Below are 20486 nucleotides of genomic sequence, written 5' to 3'. Positions count from 1 at the left end.
TTAAATTGAGAAAAATGCAAATTTTTGACAGTATTTAACTGTGAAAAACACCAAAATGCAGAACGTATCGAGCAAATTTTGCCAGTAACAAAGACCAACGTGTCACGAGAAAACAATCTCAGAATCGCTTGGAAAGGTAAAAGCACTCCGTAGTTATTGCCACATCAAGTGAATCATGTCAGATTTGAAGAATGAGGCGGTCAGGAAGGTCAAAAGTGGCCAAGGCAGGAAGGGGTTAAAGTCTATAGTAAAATATTGTAGCGCCTACATGAACAGTGTTTTGTTTTTTGCGTTAGTGGAATTTTTATCAAAACGCAACATGTTCTAGGTATGGTGGTATACCTGGCTTTTTTTCATAAGCTTCTTTAGAGCACTTCAAAAGCATCGAAATACAAAATGACACTAAATAAAAAAACACCACCAAAAACGCATGTAAAAATGGCATTAAAGAAAAAAAAAAAAAAAAAGTTTAAAATGGAGAGAAAAGAGAAAAAAAAAAAAAAAAAGGTACATGAAGGAGGTCTCATTCATCCATAGCTATTCAAAAATTGCAAAAAACTTTAAAAATAATTGTGTTGTGCTCACAATAGGGGCAAGCAAATTCAAGGAGACTAGTGCCAGGATCGATGCTGAACCTAGATAGGCAATGAGCACAAACAAATTGTTATGTGCACTTTACTTTGAGTGAGGACTGGATAAATCCCAGGAGAAATGTAGACAATGCACTCAGAAATTTGCCACTGGTGCAAACTTTTCTACTCATTGATAAAAGGTTAAAAACTATTTCCCAGCAGGATTCAGACAAACCACAACACAACATGGGCGATGAAAAATAGGTGCAAAATAGGGATAGTGCAGTCCGGCCTTGTGATGTTAGGGGAGAATACTGTGGTAAACTTAGTACGTGCTGGGCAACCCAGCTAAACAAAAATTATGGGCGTAACTTATAGGCTGTAATGTTGCACTTCACATAACATGTGACTGGCACCTACTAAAAGCCTTATCTGTGTGGAATAATACTAGTAGTAATACTAACACCCTATTTTCTGTGATTTAACTAATAAAAGTTACAATGATCCCTGGTGTGCAAAAAAAGGCTCCTGAAGTCTACGGAAAAAAAAAAAAAAATTCAAACCTGGTTCAGAAGTATAAATGACACAGCATTAAACATATATATGAACAATAGCGAATATTTAAATAGGCTCTGTCACCACATTATAAGTGCCCTATCTCCTACATAAGGAGATCGGCGCTATAATGTAGGTGACAGCAGTGCTTTTTATTTAAAAAAAACAATCTACTTTTACCACTTTAGTGGGCGTATTTTTACTTTAGACCAAGTGGGCATTGTACAGGGGAGTGTATGACGCTGACCAATCAGCCTCATGCACTCCTCTCCATTAATTTACACAGCGCATAGGGATCCTGTTAGATCCTTATCTGCTGTCTTATACTAACACATTAACAATACTGAAGTGTTTAGACAGTGAATAGACATTCCACGGGATGTCTATTCACAATCTCTGCACTTCGTTACTGTTTCTATGGTAGTTACAGCAGAGGAAGCGTGATCTCGTTGTAACCTGTCATTTACCGCGTAATCTCGCGAGATTACGCATCCTCTGCTGTAACTACCACAGTCAGAGTAACGAAGTGCAGAGATTGTGAATAGACATCCCGTGGAATGTCTATTCACTGTCTAAACACTTCAGTATTGTTAATGTGTTAGTATAAGACAGCACATAAGGATCTAGCAGGATCCCTATGCGCTGACTAAATGAATGGAGAGGAGTGAATGATGCCGATTGGTCAGCGTCATACACTCCCCTGTACAACACCGACTTGGTCTAAAGTAAAAACACACCCACTTGGGCATTAAGCAACTCATTAGCATAAATCTAAAAACACTAAATAGTGGTAAATAAAATAAATATGGGGGAGAAGTTGAAGAGGTTGTTCAGGGCCCTGAGATCATAACATGGTGAGAGGATTGCTGATGAGACGTTAAAGGGGTTTTCCGAGATAAAATGACTATGTATTAATGTTTGTCATTTATTATTGTAAATACATTTGTAATATACTTACATTTTCCAAATTGGCCCTGTTTCCAGATACTGCTGTGGGGTGCTTGACGGGTGACGTCAGTCTCTGGCCGCTGTGTTGATCTTAAATTCTTTTCCGGGTATACGACACGTCACTTGTGACATGACGTGTATGGGCTGTTCTGTTGTACCGCCCGGGACGCGCATGCTGTGCTCACGGATAACAGCAGGGACCGCGCATGCACATAGTCATTTTATCTTGAAAAACCCCTTTAAACCATAGACCCCATGCGACTGATACTGGTGTACCAAAAACCCCTTTTATTTGGTAGAAGTAGGAACCGTTTACAAGCGGCAGATTTCTTACACAAATTTCTGGTGAAAATCCATTGCATACATCTAAATGAGTTTCTTTCTGCGGCGTGTGCATGGATTTCTGCAAGCCCCATTCCGGTTAAGGCCATGTTTACACGACATATTTTAGAGCATAAAACACTTGTATTGCTCTCCAATTTACACTTGAAATATGCCTGCAAATAGCTTCCGATTGATTTCAATGGGAAATGCGCTGTACGGTTAATTTTTATCCTGCTGAATTAAAAAATGCCTTGTAAAAAGAAGAAAGAAAAAAAACCACGTAGGAAAGCAAACAAACCACTACTTCTCATTTAGGCGGGGTTCCCATGTAGCAAAATATCCGCAACGGAATACTGTGCAGAAATTCTGCAGCATTTACTGTAGCAACAAAGTGGATGAGATTTTGAAAATCTCATGCCCGCACTGTGGAAAACAAAACGCAGCGAAAACATTCATAAAATGGACCTGCGGAGCGGAATTTAAATCCACAGCAAGTCAACTTCCTTTCCGTCCTACGGCAGCACCGAAAGGTAAATGGCCTCTGAGGATTTAGCCCTATGACAAGCCCACCCACCATAAATAAATTAATAAGCAATCACAAGCTACCAATCAGGCAGCTGACTGATTAAAAAGGGACCATACATCAAACACACATTGTGTTTTTTTTATTTGTCTTTGGGGAAGAAGGTGCAGCGTAGCTTACCTGCAGAGTCTACCGTTTCTATACAGGGATGTGTCCCTGTGGATTATAGTTCCTATGTTTCAGGAAGTGTTTTATTTTCAGGAAGTTCTGAGAAATCCTGGCTTACCATCTCCAAGCACGGGTGTGTCCGGTTGATGGAGTCCTCTTCCGGCCGGCTCTAGAGTGTGTTTCAAATGCACCGCGCATGCGCCGCTTATTCAAATCCAGTATCACCGGATCGGATGTGTTGTTTGCCAAACTCCCAGCAAGTGCATGCACGCTTGGTGTGATTTAGCGGTATCTTGTGTGTGTGTGTCAGTCGCACTGCCCATGCGCCAATCAGAGCGCTATTTAAAGCAGCTTTCCACCTAGGCTTAGCCTCAGTGTGCCTAGGCTGGTAGGAGCTTTGAGATTGGAAAGCTTAGAATGTTGGTGTTTTTCTTCATTCCATGCATTAGGCTTGTATAGCCGGTTTTCCTGTATTGCAGCAATAATAAATTTATTTAGATGGGTCTAAAAGAAAAGCAAAACACCGTTTATGGCCTGCAGTGTCAGCCGCCTATTTCGGATGAGCCGCAAAATGATTTTTGGAACAAATGTAAGACTAAAAGAAGGAGATCCTCTAAACAGAGATTGTGAATTTCTTGTATCAAAACCACTTTCTGAAGATTGTACTATAAATCTATGTAATGTTTGTGATCCTCCACCGCAACCTTCCTCTTTTGAAAAAGCAGCTCGAGTTTTTTTGGGTGGTTAAAACATGAAATGACAACATCATTAAGGTCAAAGAAAACTTCTAAACGGCATTGCAAAGGATCCAAAAGTAGTTTTACAAGGGTTTTTACTAGAGTCATTCTGTCCTTAAATCCATTATTGAAAGAGTGGAAAAAAACAACAAAAAACAGATAGAGGTTTGGATCTGGGGGCTCGATTTAAAGCAGTGTAAAAAAAACCCGATCCTGCAAAATCCAAGACATGGTATATGCCAGGCAAAGTGGACCCTGCTGTCGTGAAATTATCCAGACGCAGATTTTTTTTCCAGTCGATGATTGCGCTTCTAAAGAGACCCGATGGACCGAAAAGTGGATTCATCTTTGAAAATATCATGTGGCTTCAGCTTCCCTTGGAACTGCTACAACAGAAGCTTTACAATTAGCCAGAGCTCTTAGAATTTGGTTAAGCCAGTTGGGTAGAGACTTGCAGGATGGAGCCTCTAGAAAAGAGCTTTTGGATCAAGTATCTATAATGAAATTAGGTGCTGATTTCTTGTGTGACTATCCAGTAGATATGTTACATATGTCATCTAGAAACCTTGCACTAAACAATACTGCCAAGGAGAGCGATATGGTTAAAATTATGGTCTGGGGACGCCATATCCAAAAATAATTTGTGTACATTACCCTTTGAACCCGGTCGACTATTTGGTTCTGAACTAGACAAAATTTTGACGTTAAATAAAGACGCAAAAAGTTTCTCAAGTATATAGGAAATATAGACAACGGTCCTTTCGGTCAAACTGGGGGTTCAGGGGAGGAAGATATTCTGAACCAGATAGGCAGAAGTTTAAAAACAAGAACCGATCAGGAGGTACACCACCCCCTAAGCCGGCTGACACCAGAAGAAAACTTCTTCCAGAGGGAGCGAGATTAATTCATTATTCTTCCGTCTGGCCAGTCACTACTTCAGACAAATGGGTTCTACAAATCATAAAGGACGGTTATGCTTTAGAGCTTCTTCACTAACCAAGAGATAGATTTATCTTTAATCAAGAAAATCCGGTCGTTCTTCAATTAATGAAAGAGTTTTGCAGCAAAGAGGCATTAGGAGCCAGTTCCTGTAACGCAAGAAGGCAAAGGAGTTTAGTCCCGCGTATTCCCAGTACCAAAGTCAGACGGTGCCTGGGAGGTTAAACGTATCGGTGCCTGGCAAAAACTTGATTCAAGATGGATACTATCCGCTCGGTTGCAGCAGTTGGCATCTTTAGAGCTAAGGGTATGTTCACACGCAGAGTCAAAAACGTCTGAAAGTGCATTTTATACGGCCGTTTTTTGGAGTGGTTTTCAATAGAGTCTATGAAAAACTGCTCCAAAAATGTCCCAGGAAGTGACCTGCACTTCTTTTTCGCGGCTGTCTTTTTACGTGGCCGTTTTTCAAATGGCAGCGTAAAAAAAAACCGGTCCGTCGGAACAGAACGCCGTTTTTCCCATTGAAATCAATGGGCAGATGTTTGGAGGCGTTCTGCTTCCGATTTTTCGGCCATTTACGGCCCGAAAAACGGCCGAAAATAGGCCGCGTGAACATACCCAGAGGGATGCTTACATTCATGTCCCCATTCACCATGCATTCAGAAGATTTCTCCATCTGGCTGTTCCATACTACATCTGCAATTCAAAGAATTGCACTTCAGGCTTTCACCAGCACCTCAAATCTTTACAAAGACAGTAGTAGTTCTGGCAGCAGCACTACGTTCTCAAGGAATATTTATTGTCCCATCTCTCGATGACTGGCTAGTAAAGGCATCTACAATAGAAGGTCCTCGGCATCATCTTTTTCTGACAATCCAATTGCTGGAAAGACACGGATTCATTATAAAACAGAAAAAATAAAAATCAGATCTAAATCCAACTACCAGGAAGAAGTTCCTGAGATTCATAATAGACTCTATACAAATAAAATTCATTCTTCCTGTGGAAAAGATTCATCAAGAGATTACTCATCTCAGAGAAATCCAGTCATTACTATAAGATCAGCAATGAAAATTCTAGGTTTACGGCTACAATAGATGCTGTTCCTTGGGCGAAGGCTCATTTTCGTGATCTACAAGCAGAGATTCTTTAAGCATGGGACAGAAATCCAAAAGAATCTAGAGTTGGTGCACTCTGGCACAGAATTTATCCTGCGGAAAAAATCTCCTTCTAAGTCAAGTGACTGTGACGACAGACGCATCTTCAGTGGGTTGGGTAAAGCCCATCTTTCAAAGAATTGGGTTCAAGGTCTATGGCCCAATCAGGACCATTCTCGATCCTCCAATTTCAAAGAGATAAAAGCAGTAAGATTCAAGTCCATTGTTAGGAACAAGGTAGTAAGCATCCATTCAGACATTTCCACTATCTATTATCTCAACAAACAAGGGAGTACCATAAATGCATTACGGTCTGCAGAATTCAAGAAAACAATGCGCTGGGCCCAAGAGAATTTGATGGATCTAAGAGCGGTCCACATAAAGGATGTGATAAACATTGAGGAAGACAGTTGACAAAACCTGGAGAGTGGGAGCTGAATCCTGTAATCTTTCAGAAGATCAGCAGCATATGGGGGACACCAGAAATAGATTTGACGTCATCTCGTCAGAATCGCAAACTGAACAAATTTTGCTGTGTCAAAAACAGACTACCCATTCGCAACAGACGCGTTTTCAATTTCATGGAAAAACAAGTTTGTTTTTCGGTTTCCTCCAGTCCCCTTGATCCAGAGAGATCTGGCAAAACGGAGTAAAGATCAGCCATCAGCATCTCCCCCCATTTGGCCCCGAAGTGTGTGGTTTCCAGAACTATTGAGGCTTTCGAGGGGAGAATATTGGAGGCTTCCAGACCAGAGAGATCTACTACGTCAGAGAGGGTTTCTACACCAACATCTACAAACTTCAGTTGACGGCATTGATTTTGAGAACACAATCCGGACTCAGTCAGGTTTTTCCACAGCTGTAGTCAATACTCATGGCAGCTAGAAAGCCATCCACGACAGTCTATAAGAGGGTGGGGAATAAATTTACCTCCTGCTGCGCAGAAAAGGACATATCAGGCCCTGATTTACCGCAAGTTCTACAATTTCTTCAGGATGGTTTCCAGCTAGGACTCAAAGTAAATACCTTAAAAGTCAATTTTTCAGCGATCAATGCAATCTCTCAAGGAAAGTTTATCACATCCTTTAGTAAGAATTTTTTTTTAAGGCTCTAAAGAATCTGAGACCAGTCGTCAGAAATCCTATACCTATGTGGGACTTACTATTAGTTCTTGATTGTTTAACCGAACAGCCATTTGAACCCTTAGAAGAAGCAGACATAACATTTTTATCATGGAAAGTACTCTTCCTGGTGGCAATTACTTCCGCGAAGAGGCTTGGTGAACTTCAAGCACTATCTTGCCAAAGAACCTTACCTTAGTTTTCTTCCACTAGCAGTGTTTATCCATATGTTGCCTGCATTTTTACCCAAGGTTGCAACCACTGAAAATATTAAGAGATTTTTCTTCCAGTTTTTTCCTCTGATCAAGTAGCAGATCCTCAATCTAAGTTACAATACTTGGATGTGAAAAGAGCGGTCAATTTATTTACCAATGAGAGTTTGAGCATTACAGAAAATTTGTTCCTACAATTTCAAGGCCCTAGAAGAGGAAATAAAGAAGCTAAAGATTCTTTAGCAAGATGGATTAAGTCGGTAATCCTCCACTCCTATATTCAGAAGGGTCTGGAACCTCCTTCTGGGTTGAGCGCACACTCAACAAGAGCAGTGTCAGCCTCATGGGCAGAATGAGCAGCGGTACCTCTGCTAGATATTTGTAATGCAGCCTCGTGGTCATCTCCCTGCACATTTTTGCTCACCATTACAGGCATCCAGTCCTCTCAAAACTCAGCCTTAAACACTGGGGTGATTAAATCAGCTGTTTGGCCATAACTCCCTCCTTATTTCTCCTTGTGTTGCTATGCATATCGCTTCGATGCTGCCGTAGGACGAAAAGGAATGGTAAAATGTGTCTTACCTGCAATTTTCCTTTCCTGGAGTCCGAAGGCAGCACTATATCCCTCCCAATAAACATTTTTGCATCAAGGTTCGAGCTATGTTTTGTTCACAATGTGTGTTTGATGTATGGTCCCTTTTAATCAGTCAGGTGCCTACTGATTGGTAGCTTGTGATTGTGAATTATTTATTTATACTAGGTTGGCTTGTCATAGGGCTAAAGCCTCAGAGGCCATTTACCCTTCGGTGCTGCCTTCGGACTCAAGGAAAGGAAAATTACAGGTAAGACCAATTTTAAACTTTATGCTGCGTTTTTGCTGCTTTTCTGTTTCAGGTTTTCAACATTGAATTCAGCGGGGATGCAAAACCTGCAACAGAAAGTCAAGTGTTGCGCCGGAATCACAGCTATTCTGTTGCAAATATGAAAAAAAAAAAAAATCATACTTACCCAGAACTTCCTGCTTCTTCCTCCAGTCTGGCCTCCTGGGATGACGTTTCATCCCATGTGACCGCTGCAACCAATCACAGGCTGCAGTGTTCACACAGGCTGTAGAATCATCCAGGGTAACCGGACAGCAAAGGAGGGACGCATCTCCATGACAACGGCCTAGGTAAGTATGGGCATTTATTATTATTTCTACGCTGCTTACCGCAGCGGAAACTCCGGCCAAAAGGTTTAAATAATCCGTCACGAAGTATACAGTTATATTCCCCTTTTTTCTTCTCTCTATCTATATCATATATATCTCTATCTATCTATATATACACACATATACATATAGAGATCTTACATAGGGAGGTCACGTGGTGTAAAACACAGCCTTAGCTGTAGGTAAAAATTGCTGTGCCATTAGTAATATGTGTATGTTTGATGGTTCGGTACTTTGTAGCATGTTCTTATAAAATTTTAATACTATATTATTTTCTGTTATTTTCAAGTAATTGTTAACAATGCACGTACTTAAAAAGTTATCATATTGAAGGGAGCTTTAATCACAATGTGAAGTTCCTGAAACGTGCTCTCGTGCTATTGTTACCAGTTACGGACACCTGCTGTGCACAGTCCGATTAGGTTTCGCGTAACAAAGCAGACTTCAATGGCTACTCCCAAAACTCAGCAGGCTACTGGGTTCCACAGCCCTGCAGTTTCCATTTCTAATTACTTACTACTTCACTATATTGCACTGAAAAGGTCCAATATCAATATTTATGGATAAATAAATGGAACAGTGAAGGAAAATGCACACAAATCAACCAATATAATAATGGATAGTAATGGTGGGTTAGAGACAACTAGAAAGCTAAATCACAGCTGCTAAAGTATGCTAGACATATATTGTTGCCAAATAAAAACATTCCGCCCACCATAGATGACGGCGATACTGTGTAAAGGTACGTTTAGAAATAATGTGTTAGGCTGGGTTCACATATAAGTTGTGTCCGCACAGTAGTTTTATACTTGAGTCGTACACAACTGATGACATTCATGATAGCAGCATGAGTTTTCCTCCGGCGCTTCTGTACTACACTGGAAGGAATCTAATCTGGATTGTCTGACATACAGCGTGAAGGGGGCCCCCACTATGTGCCAAAATAGAAAGCCGCTTTATAAGAAAGTGACCAGCATCTAAGCGGGGAAACGTATGCCTAGACAGCTTCCACCAGCCGGAACATCGGATTACTAGTGGGGAGAAAAGCTGGACTTTGCCCCTTTTTATGTGAAGCAGTTCATGAGACAGCAGTGTGAACATGTGTGGCACTGTTTTTTGAAAAGAAGTAGCCATGCTTTTCTAATACTGTACAATCCCTTTAATAGATAATGATCCAACTTGTCAATTTGTTGGTAGATTGTTTTAGAGCTGCACTCCCGGTCACTTGATTCCAGTATATGCATGCCATTTCTTTAGCAATGTGAGTTATGTACCTATGAGTACACTGCTAGGGGCAGTCATGCTCTTCACAAGTCAGTAGTGACTGATGCATAGCTCTTTTCTCTAGAATTGAATCAAATAGATTCACATGGAAAACTACTTAAAATAATTTAGAAGAAAATACATAAATAAATCTGTAATTTGTATCAATATACGCAAAACATCACATGAGACAAAGACTGAATGATAAAGTGAAGTTACAGGATTATATTGGACATAATATAATCATTTGGCACACATAGGTTTATGAACAAAGCGGATGACGATCGCCCTACAAATGGCCAGGCTTTTATTACACTAGCACAAACAGAAAAAATGGGACATAAATATCAAAACCACAAAAAAGGCCATACTCACTAGGTAGGTGGGTGGGTGGGTGAAAACCCGTTCCCATCAGGACGCAGACGGGTCAAAGAATGCTGCAGAAGGAGTGTGCATTAAATAGTGATAGCCCCTCCCACTAGTCTTGAGGGGAGTGGCGGACTAAGTGCTCAAAGGTGTGCGATAAATGTGTGTCAGTGTAGTGCTAGGGTGTGAATGGATGGTAAAAAATAAATATGTATGTATGAAAGTGTCAGAACTGTGTAATAATGTAATAAAAATAAATAAATAAATAAATAAATGTGATGAATAGGGGTCAGTGCTGTAAATAGTACATGGGGTGTCAGTACTATGTGTAATACGTGGAGGGATAATGTGCTGGTCGTCAGGCATGGCGTATCTTGCCGAATAACAGCCTATTTGTAACGCCGCTAGTGTTAGCTAAAGCGGGCTGCTCTGCATTCCAAACCAAACGCCAGCACATCATGCCCTCCCAGCATATAAGACCCGGCTGCGTCCTGAAAAAAAGTGTAGTATACGTAGTAAGAAATATCCACGTATTACACATAGTACTGACACCCCATGTACTATTCACAGCACTGACCCCTATTCATCACATTTATTTTATTTATTTTTATTACATTATTACACAGTTCTGACACTTTCATACATACATATTTATTTTTTACCATCCATTCACACCCTAGCACTACACTGACACACATTTATCGCACACCTTTGAGCACTTAGTCCGCCACTCCCCTCAAGACTAGTGGGAGGGGCTATCACTATTTAATGCACACTCCTTCTGCAGCATTCTTTGACCCGTCTGCGTCCTGATGGGAACGGGTTTTCACTCACCCACCTACCTAGTGAGTATGGCCTTTTTTGTGGTTTTTTTATTACACTAGGAAGAATTAAAGAGGTTTTGTTACCAGCTCAGAAAAATGCTTTAATACTTGTCTTTGCTTCAGGTTGGTTTCCCCATCCAGATTAGCAGTTTCTATGTGACAGAGCCCATCTGGATCACTGGATGAGAGCAGCAGTACGTCAGCAGGGATGATCTCATTGCAGCGCAGCTGTATAAAGTCACCAACTTGCACTTCTTTCCAGAATCTTTCCACATATTTTCTCTCATTCCTAAGGAAGCAAATATACAGAGGAAAGGTCTTTAAAGTCTTAGATGCTTATTAGAAACATATACAATTCAAAGATAACCACAAATCACTCACAACATTCACCGAAAGGATATATATATATCTTATAAACAAGCCATACACATCCCTACACAATTTAACTGATGCAACCTAGAAGTATTTTCGCTGAAGTACGGTGTCCATATAAAAAATGATTAAAAAGCATTTTTAGATTTATGCTAATGAGTTTCTTAATGCCCAAGTGGGCGTATTTTTACTTTAGACCAAGTGGGTGTTGTACAAGGGAGCGTATGACACTGACCACAGTAAAAATACGCCCACTTGGGCATTAAGCAACTCATTAGCATAAATCTAAAAATCGCTAATAAAGTGGTAAAAATAGAAAGTTTTTTAAATAAAAAGCACTGCCGTCACCTACATTATAGCGCCAATCTCCTTATGTAGGAGATACGGCACTTATAATGTGGTGACAGAGCCTCTTTCAAGGCTATGAAAACCTTTGAAAGTGATTTTTTTTTCCTTTTATATAAAAAGGTCAGCGTGTTGGGTGCCACTTTCAAAATTTATTTTTGAGATACAGCTGCTCTGTATTCTCTATACAGAACAGCTGTATAGTTTGCCAAATCCTGCGTGGTCCGCGGGACTGAGGGGTTCAGTAAAAGCGGATTCTCTGTGTCTCTGATATGCAGGATCCACCTGTTCATAACTTAGATGTGATAGATTACAGGTGGATCCTGCGTGTGAGAAACACAGGACCTGCTGACACTGAACCCATCAGGTCCGCGGGACTGACTGATTCAGGTCTTTGCGAACGATACAGCTGCTCCATATAGAGAATGCAGAGCAGATGTATCTCAAAAAGTAACTACTTTGAAAGTTGCACCCAACACACTGATATTTTTATTTAAAATAAAATATAAAAATCACTTTAAAAAGAATTACATAGCCTTTAAAAAGGGTCTAAACAGTCCAACTGCTTAGGACAACTTAAAGCTGATCTCTGATTGGTTGCTATGGGCAACAAATACATGTTAAACTGCTCCTCATTTATCTAAACTATGGGTAAAGGTATGTTGGCACGGGTTAGTTACAGGCATTTTTCGGGCCGTAAACGTCCCGAAAAATGGCTAAAAATGCGGGGGCTGAACGCCTCCAAACATCTGCCCATTTATTTTAATGGCAAATACAGCGTTCTGTTACGATGGGGCGTTATTTTACGCCTCATTTTCAAATAACGGAGCGTAAAAAGACGCCCCGTAAAAAGTGCATAGATATTTGTAATTTTTAATAATAGATATTTATTCCGGCGATTCCAAATTAATAGCACTTTTTTATGTTTAACAACTTTTTACACAATACAGTTACTTTAGTATTGTACTTTTTTCTGATGCCAAGTTGTAAGAGCCATAACGTTTTATTTTTTTAGTCAACAGAGCTGTATGAGGGCTTGTTTTTTTGCGAGACAAGCTATAGTTTTTATAAACAGCAGTTCTGGCAGTATTTGTATTTTTTTACAACTTTTATTTTTACTTTATTTACACTTTTTTTTAGTCCCACTAGGGAACTTGAAGGTCCAACTGTTTGATTGATGTTCTAATACATTGCACTACCTACGTAGTGCAATGTATTAGAACGGTCAGTTGTTCACGGACAGCAAGCCGATCAGGCTCTGACTCTGGGCAGGGGCCTATTCGGCTTCCGTAATTGCAGACAGGAGGTCATTGTTAGGCCTCCTCTTGCCTTAGTAGCAGTCGGCAGCCCTGCCATCGCATGGCAGGGCTGCTTATTTGCTACAAACCACTAAGATGCAGCGATCACTGCATCTAAGGGGTTAATAGCTGGCTGCGGTTCCTGCCGTTACAGCGGGGTGTCCGCTGTAACCTACAGCGGACACCCACTGCTGAGGATGCCGGCGCAGCTTCTGAGCCGGAAGCTGAGCCGGCGCCATCTTGCCAATGATAGCGGAAGCCTTTTAGGCCCTCTTGAGGACGCTGTCCTATCAGAATGAAGCTGCTTCACACAGTGTGAGAGACAGACTCGTGGGAAGGGGGACCACTTCAAACAGCCATATCTCAGGCTGTGGACCACCTAGAACACCGGTGGCATATGAAAGATGAGATTCTAATCTTTCATATGCCACCAGCAGTTCTAAATGTGACACAACCGGAGATATCGCCAGTTGAATACACAGTCGGGAATGGAAGCTGTATACTACAAGCTCACTGTGTTGCTGGGGCAGAAGAGAGAAGCTGTACGCTGATTGGACAGCGTCATACAGAAAACATTACACCACTCAGAGTGAAAAGAAAGAGTCACCTCCAATTTGGCTTCTAGAGCCACATTAGTATATTTAGAAGAATGCTCAGAACTACAAATAAACGTTTTTTTAAAACAAAATCACACTGTAGTTATAAAAACAAAAGCGCCTATTAGATTAGTAAGGCCTCATGCACACGAACGTGCCTTTGCGGCTGCAATTCCCCCGAAAATCCACGGGAGAATTGCGGCCCCATTCATTTCTATGGGACCATGCACACGACCGTAGTTTTTACGGTCTGTGCATGGTCCGGGAGCCCGCACCGCAGAAAGAACGGACCTGTCTTATTACAGCCGTCTTCTGCGGTCCGGGCTCATTGAAAATAATGGCTGCGGCCATGTGCATGTCCCGCAATTTGCGGGCGGCTCGCGGTTGACAGTCCGCAGCCGGCCGACCCGAAAATCACGGCCGTGCACATGGCTACGGTCGTGTGCATGAGGCCTAAGGAGATATGGAATTGATAAACTGGTGACAGAGCCAGAAAGTCAGATTTCCATGATTCTTTTTTTCTTACTTAGTAGAACAGCCGAGCCTGCTAGTCATAAAAAAGAAAAATTATATAAAAAGTAAACCCGATGGAACAAAGGCCATTAAAAGAATATGTAAACCTTTGCACTCAATACAAATTTTCTAAAACAAAAAAAAGGAAAAAAAAAATTGTGATTTTAAAGCAAGTTTTTTTTTTAAAACTATTTAAAAAGAAAAAAATAAATGTTTTACTTTGAGATATAGCTTCTATGTATCCTGTATACATAGAAGTTGTAACTTTCCACCAAAGTCTAATCCGTTAGATCAGCAGTACTGATGGCTCGGCTGAAATCTGGTCCTGCATGTCTCTGAAGTATTTGGCTTTGACAGCAAGATACCAGTTCTATGTATACAGGATACATAGAAGCTGTATCTCAAAAAGTAGAATTTTTTTTAATTAAAATTTTTTTTTTTTTTTAAAAACTTGCTTAAAATCACATAATACATTGTTTTATTTAAATAAAAATTAGAATTAAGTGCAGAAGGATCACACATCCTTTAATGTCAACTTACCACATTTTGACAATGGGTAGATAGAAGATTGCAGTTTATGCAAAAGAAGAGTGACTAACTAATGGTCATTAAATCGACCTATGATGATGATGATAAAGAAGGATAAAGAAGACTAATCCATTTAGTTTTTTTATTTTTATTTTAATATAGCACCATATATAAAAGTTGTAAAAATGTACTTTAAAGGGAACCAGTCACCAGCATTTCACCTATTGAACTTTACTTATCCCACACTGGTCTCTGCTATAAAAAGTTCATTGCCGTTATCCCTTCTCTTAAACTCCTTCTCCGAATGTAAATAATGGTCTGAAAACATTTCCCGCCTTTTATCGTAATAATCCGGTGTCCCGTTGTACGCACACAGGACATCAGTGCACAAGCGCGGGATTGTGTGTGCTGGAGGAAGGCGTGGAGCTGTCAATCAAAAGTAGGGAGGCCGGCCAAACTCGGAAAGACTTGAGGAATGAAGATTTGACCCTTTTTAAACGAAGACATGACTCTTTTTCTGCTAATAAGCAAACAGTGCAGGAACACTAAAAACTGAATACTAAAGCTACAGAGCAGACTTAGAAGATAATTATAGGTTATGTAGAAATTATTTTTCACCCACTACCACCAGGTATTGCTGGTTTAATAGGTGAAATGCTGGTGACCGGTTCCCTTTAAAAGGGGTTGTCCACTTTGAACAATCTTTACTTGCTAGAAAGGTACCACAACAATAAGCTGATCACAAAGTATCCCGTTGGGTTCCCCAGCAATCAGTTGTAATCTGTGGGAGAACCGGTTAGTAAGCGTTTAACTTCCCTGCAGCGCCACCACTGGAGAAACTAAGCATTACACAGTGCCCATTCAGATCAATGGCTTGCCTGTGTAACGCAGGACAGGACATCCAGATTGTTTTATATAACCACTCTTCCCTCTGGCCTTGGGATGAGGATCCTAAAATCAGAAACCGAATTCTATTAACTCAGAATTCCCCAACAGGATATATGAATATGGGTTTTCTAAACTGGACAACTCTTTGAATTTCTAACTGGAATATTCATGACATATTGCAGCTGCACAATTTTTGTGTCAGTACATAAATATTTTCCTATTTTCTTCTTTAAAATACCAAAACAGAGCATGTCACACCTTATCCAAGCAGGAACGGATATATGACAAAAAGCTTCAGGCTTCACGTGTCCACATGTGGGTGCGAGTGGTTTTACAGGTGTATCTAACATTAAGTGGGCGCTATTGTATGGGTCAGTGTTATTAGACGCTTTTATTTAAATAGGTTTTGTCTAGGTGTCAGATTCTATTACACAATTAACTCATGGATAACTGGGCCACGGTGTTGTATTCATTGCAGTGGTCACTGGTCTTCATCCCCATACAGAAGGGAATACATGCGAATATCTCTGATTGGACAGAAGATCTACCATAGGGCATTCGTATCATATATTGGGGCGTGTACTTTGCATCAGTAAATAATTATATATATATTTACATACACAGCTGGCCATTCATTGGTCTTGCAGTGGTTGCTGTTTAGAAAATACAACAAGTGGAGGTATGCTTTAGACTACTCCAGCTGATGCTAAAGTAGGGCGGATTGCTCATGTGCTCAATTTCTCATCCATATAAATACATTCTCAGGGATCCATGGAGGAGACCTGTGTGCCACATAATTATGAGAGCGCCACTAAGGAGGTTGAGACACCATACAACCAGAAAAAAGGAGAGCATTTTTTTTATTTTTACACTATTGTGACAGAAATTTGTATATAGTTAATAAATATTACCTAACAATAGGCGGAAAGATTAACAAACATAGGCTTATCTAGCATGGCTAGAGATACGTGTTGTTTAACAATAAATTTAGCCTTCAGCTACTGCTCCCTCCCAAAACATAAGTATATATCTTGCTGTGAGTCACAATAGAGTACAGGCTAGAACAATGTATTGGGTGATAAACAGCTGCATCAGTTTGCTGCTTCTTAAAGGGGTATTCCGGTTGTAAAGTCCTAATCACTTTCTATAGAAGGTGAATGGAGCGGCCTTGCTCATGCTTGACTGCCACTCCATTCATACGGGGGTAACGGGACCCTGTTCTAGTGATCGTTAGAGATCCCAGCTATTTGATACACAGCGATCTCCCAGTATTCACTTATCCAGTGAATAGGTAGAAACTCTTCACAACCGGAATACCCCGCTGCTTATACAGTTGTTTAGTGGAGATAGTGTTTTTGCAGGGTTTGGCTGGGTTCACATGACCATGTTACATCCGTAAAGGACGGAACGTATTTCGGCCGCAAGTCCCGGTCCGAACACACTGCAGGGAGCCGGGCTCCTATCATAGTTATGTACGATGCTAGGAGTTCCTGCCTCTCCGTGGAACTACTGTCCCGTACTGAAAACATGATTACAGTACGGGACAGTTGTTCTGCAGCGAGGCAGGAGCTCCTAGCGTCGTACATAACTATGATGCTAGGAGCCCGGCTCCCTGCAGTGTGTTCGGTCCGGGACTTACGGCCGAAATACGTTCCGTCCTTTACGGACGTAACATGGTCGTGTGAATCCAGCCTTTAAGTTTTTCTGAAGAGTTAGGTATTTAGGTTGCTTTTAAAAGTTTGAAGGGTAGGAGAGAGTTTGATATGCTGGGGTAGAGAGTTCCAGAGTATGGGGATGCATGGTAGAAATCTTGCGGGAACAAAGGTTCGGGCATATTGAAATCAACTGTCTGCCATCAGGTAACAGTCATAGTCGGCCAATCCCACTGAAATGAACGGTCATCTAATGGCTATGGGCACCTTTAAACCTCACTTTTCCCTTCTTTAACCCCTTAATTACCGCCGATACGTCTTTTTACGGCGGTCATTAGTGGGCTTTATTCTAGAGCGCCGCCAAACTACGTCGCTGCTGTAGAATAAAGTAAACAGAGCAGGGAGCCGTGAAATCTCCCTGCTCTCAGCTGCCAGAGGCAGCTGAGGGCTGGGGGCGTCCCTGCTCTGCCGGGTGAGATCGATATTAGTATCGATCTCACCTGTTTAACCCTTCAGATGCGGTGCACAATAGCGAGCACCGCATCTGAATGGTTTTGGAGAGAGGGAGGGAGCTCCCTCTCATCTCACTGACACCCGGCGATAAAATCGCCGAGTGTCTGTGTCTTCTATGGCAGCCGGGGGTCTAATAAAGACCCCCAGGTCTGCCTGCAGCGAATGCCTGCTAGATCATGCCGCAGGCATGACCTAGCAGATGCCTGTCCGTTTTAAACGGACAGGCAGTAATACACTGCAATACAAAAGTATTGCAGTGTATTATAATAGCGATCGGAGGATAGGGAAGTCCCCTAGTGGGACTAGTAAAAAAGTAAAAAAAGTTTAATAAAGTTAATTAAAAAAAAAAAGTGAAAAAAAAAAAATGAAAAACCCAGCTTTTCCCCTTACAAAATGCTTTACTATTAAAAAAACTACACTAAAGCAAAAAAGTTACACATATTTGGTATCGCCGCGTCCGTAACGACCCCGACTATAAAGCTATTACATTATTTATCCCGCACTGTGAACGCCGTAAAAAATAAAATAAAAAACAATGGAAAAATTGCTGTTTTCTGTTAATCCTGACTTAAAAAAAATGTGATAAAAACTGATCAAAAAGTCGCATCTACTCTCAAATGGTACCAATAAAAACTGCAAGTCGTCCCGCAAAAAACAAGACCTTATACAGCTATGCCGACGCAAAAATAAAAAAGTTACAGCTCTTCGAATGTGACAATGGAAAAATCTAAAAAATGGCTTGGACATTAGGGCCCAGAATGCCAGCAGGGGGGAGGGGTTAAGATTGCTTGACATGCTGCTTTGTACCACTATTATTACTCAGACATCTTACATGCGTGATTGAGCATATAAACATTAGAGTACAGTGGTCTCTCGCTCAGGTGCTCCTGTGCATGGTTACATTATACTTAAAGAGGCTCTGTCACCACATTATAAGTGGCCTATATTGTACATGATGTGATCGGCGCTGTACTGTAGATCACAGCAATGTTTTTTATTTAGAAAAACGATCATTTTTGACGGAGTTATGACCTAGATTAGCTTTATGCTAATGAGTTTCTCAATGGACAACTGGGCGTGTTTTACTATATGGCCAAGTGGTCCATTCATTTACACTGCAGATAGCGATATATCTATATCGCTATTTGCAGTCACATAAACACACTATAACGCTACTCATGTGTCATGACAATGAATATACATTACCTCCAGCCAAGACGTGACGTGTATTCATTCTCCTGACCACTTCTGTAGCGTCTCTGTGATTTACAACACAGCAGGCGTAGTCTCGCGAGATTACACTGTAAACAGTCATTCACAGCGAGATCTCGCTGTGCTGTAAATCACACAGATGCTACAGAAGTGTCTGGATTCTGAATACACATCACGTCCTGGCTGGAGGTAATGTATATTCATTGTCATGACACATGAGTAGCGTTATAGTGTGTTTATGTGACTGCAAATAGCGATATAGCTATATGGCTATCTGCAGTGTAAATGAATGGGGAGAAGTGTATGACGCCGATTGGTCAGCGTCATACACTCCTCTGTACAACGCCCACTTGGTCATATAGTAAAACACGCCCAGTTGTCCATTGAGAAAGTCATTAGCATAAAGCGAATATAGGTCATAACTCAGTCAAAAATGATCGTTTTTCTAAATTAAAAAAACACTGCTGTAATCTACATTACAGCGCCGATCATATTATGTACAACATAGGCCACTTATAATGTGGTGACAGAGCCTCTTTAAAAAAGTAGCATCTACTCCAAAATGGTACCAATAAAAACTACAAGTCTTCCCGCAAAAAAATAAAAAGCCTGCATACAACTGCATCGGCGGAACAATAAAAAAAAAAAATAAGTTATGGCTCTTCAAATATGGAGACACAAAAACAAATAATTTGGAAAAAAAAAGTGTTTTTACTGTGTAAGTAGTAAAACATAAATCTATACAAATTTGGTATCTTTGCAATCGTAACAACCCGTTGAATAAAGTTAGTGTTATTTATACCACACGGTAAACAACGTAGATTTAGGACGCAAAAAGAGTGGCAAAATGTCAGGTTTTCTTCTATCCCACCCCAAAAAAATGTTAACAAACGTTAATGAATAAATTATATTTACCCCAAAATGGTGCTATTAAAAAGTACAACTTCTCCCGCAAAAAGCAAGACCTTATACAGCTATGTCAACGCAAAAATAAAAATATGTTATAGCTCTTCGAATGCGACGATAGAATAACGTAAAAAAATGGCATGGTCATTAGGGCCCAGAATGCAGGGGGAAGGGGTTAATAATAAACTATACATAATTGGTATCGCTGCGTCTGTAACGGCCTGAATTATAAAAGTATTTAGTTATTTAACCGGCGCGGTGAACGCCATAGAAGAAAATAAACCAGAATCACAATTTTCTTTGTCACTTCACCTTGCAAAAAATTTAATAAACAGTGATCAAAAAGCCGCATGTATCCAAAAATGGTACTGATCGAAACAGTTCATTACGCAAAAAAAAAAAGCCCTCGCACAGCTTTCTTGATGGAAAAATAAAATAAGTTATGGCTCTTAGAATATGACAACACAAAAAGTAAATGATTTTTTTATAAAAACTATTTTATTGTGCAAACGCCATAAAAGAACAAAACAAAACAAAAAAAACTATAAACATATGGTATCGCCGTAATCGTACCGCCCTGCAGAATAATGTAAATATATGGCATTTATAGTGCATGGTGAAGTCTGTAAAAAAAACAAAAAAAGGAATAAAAAAAAAAAAACACGATAGTAGGATTGCTGTTTTTTTTTTGTCACCACGCCTCTTAAAAAAAATAGAAAAAAAAAACGGATCAAAAAGTCGCAT

The 20486-nt window shown here is 40.5% G+C and overlaps 1 protein-coding gene across 1 annotated transcript in view; it reads right to left on the bottom strand.

Annotated features, from left to right (window-relative positions):
* Positions 1 to 20486, bottom strand: part of ATP10A (ATPase phospholipid transporting 10A (putative)) — a 163463-nt gene that overhangs the window by 100658 nt on the left and 42319 nt on the right. The window contains exon 2 of the mRNA XM_075852595.1: positions 11004 to 11208. Within this exon, the coding sequence (XP_075708710.1) occupies positions 11004 to 11208 (205 nt within the window). The remainder of the gene's footprint in view (positions 1 to 11003; positions 11209 to 20486) is intronic.

This window comes from Rhinoderma darwinii, chromosome 2, assembly GCF_050947455.1.
Source record: "Rhinoderma darwinii isolate aRhiDar2 chromosome 2, aRhiDar2.hap1, whole genome shotgun sequence".
In the NCBI taxonomy this organism is placed as follows: domain Eukaryota; kingdom Metazoa; phylum Chordata; class Amphibia; order Anura; family Rhinodermatidae; genus Rhinoderma; species Rhinoderma darwinii.
The sequence above is the reverse complement of the archived record's forward strand: the minus strand, read 5'-3'. Positions and strand labels throughout refer to the sequence as shown.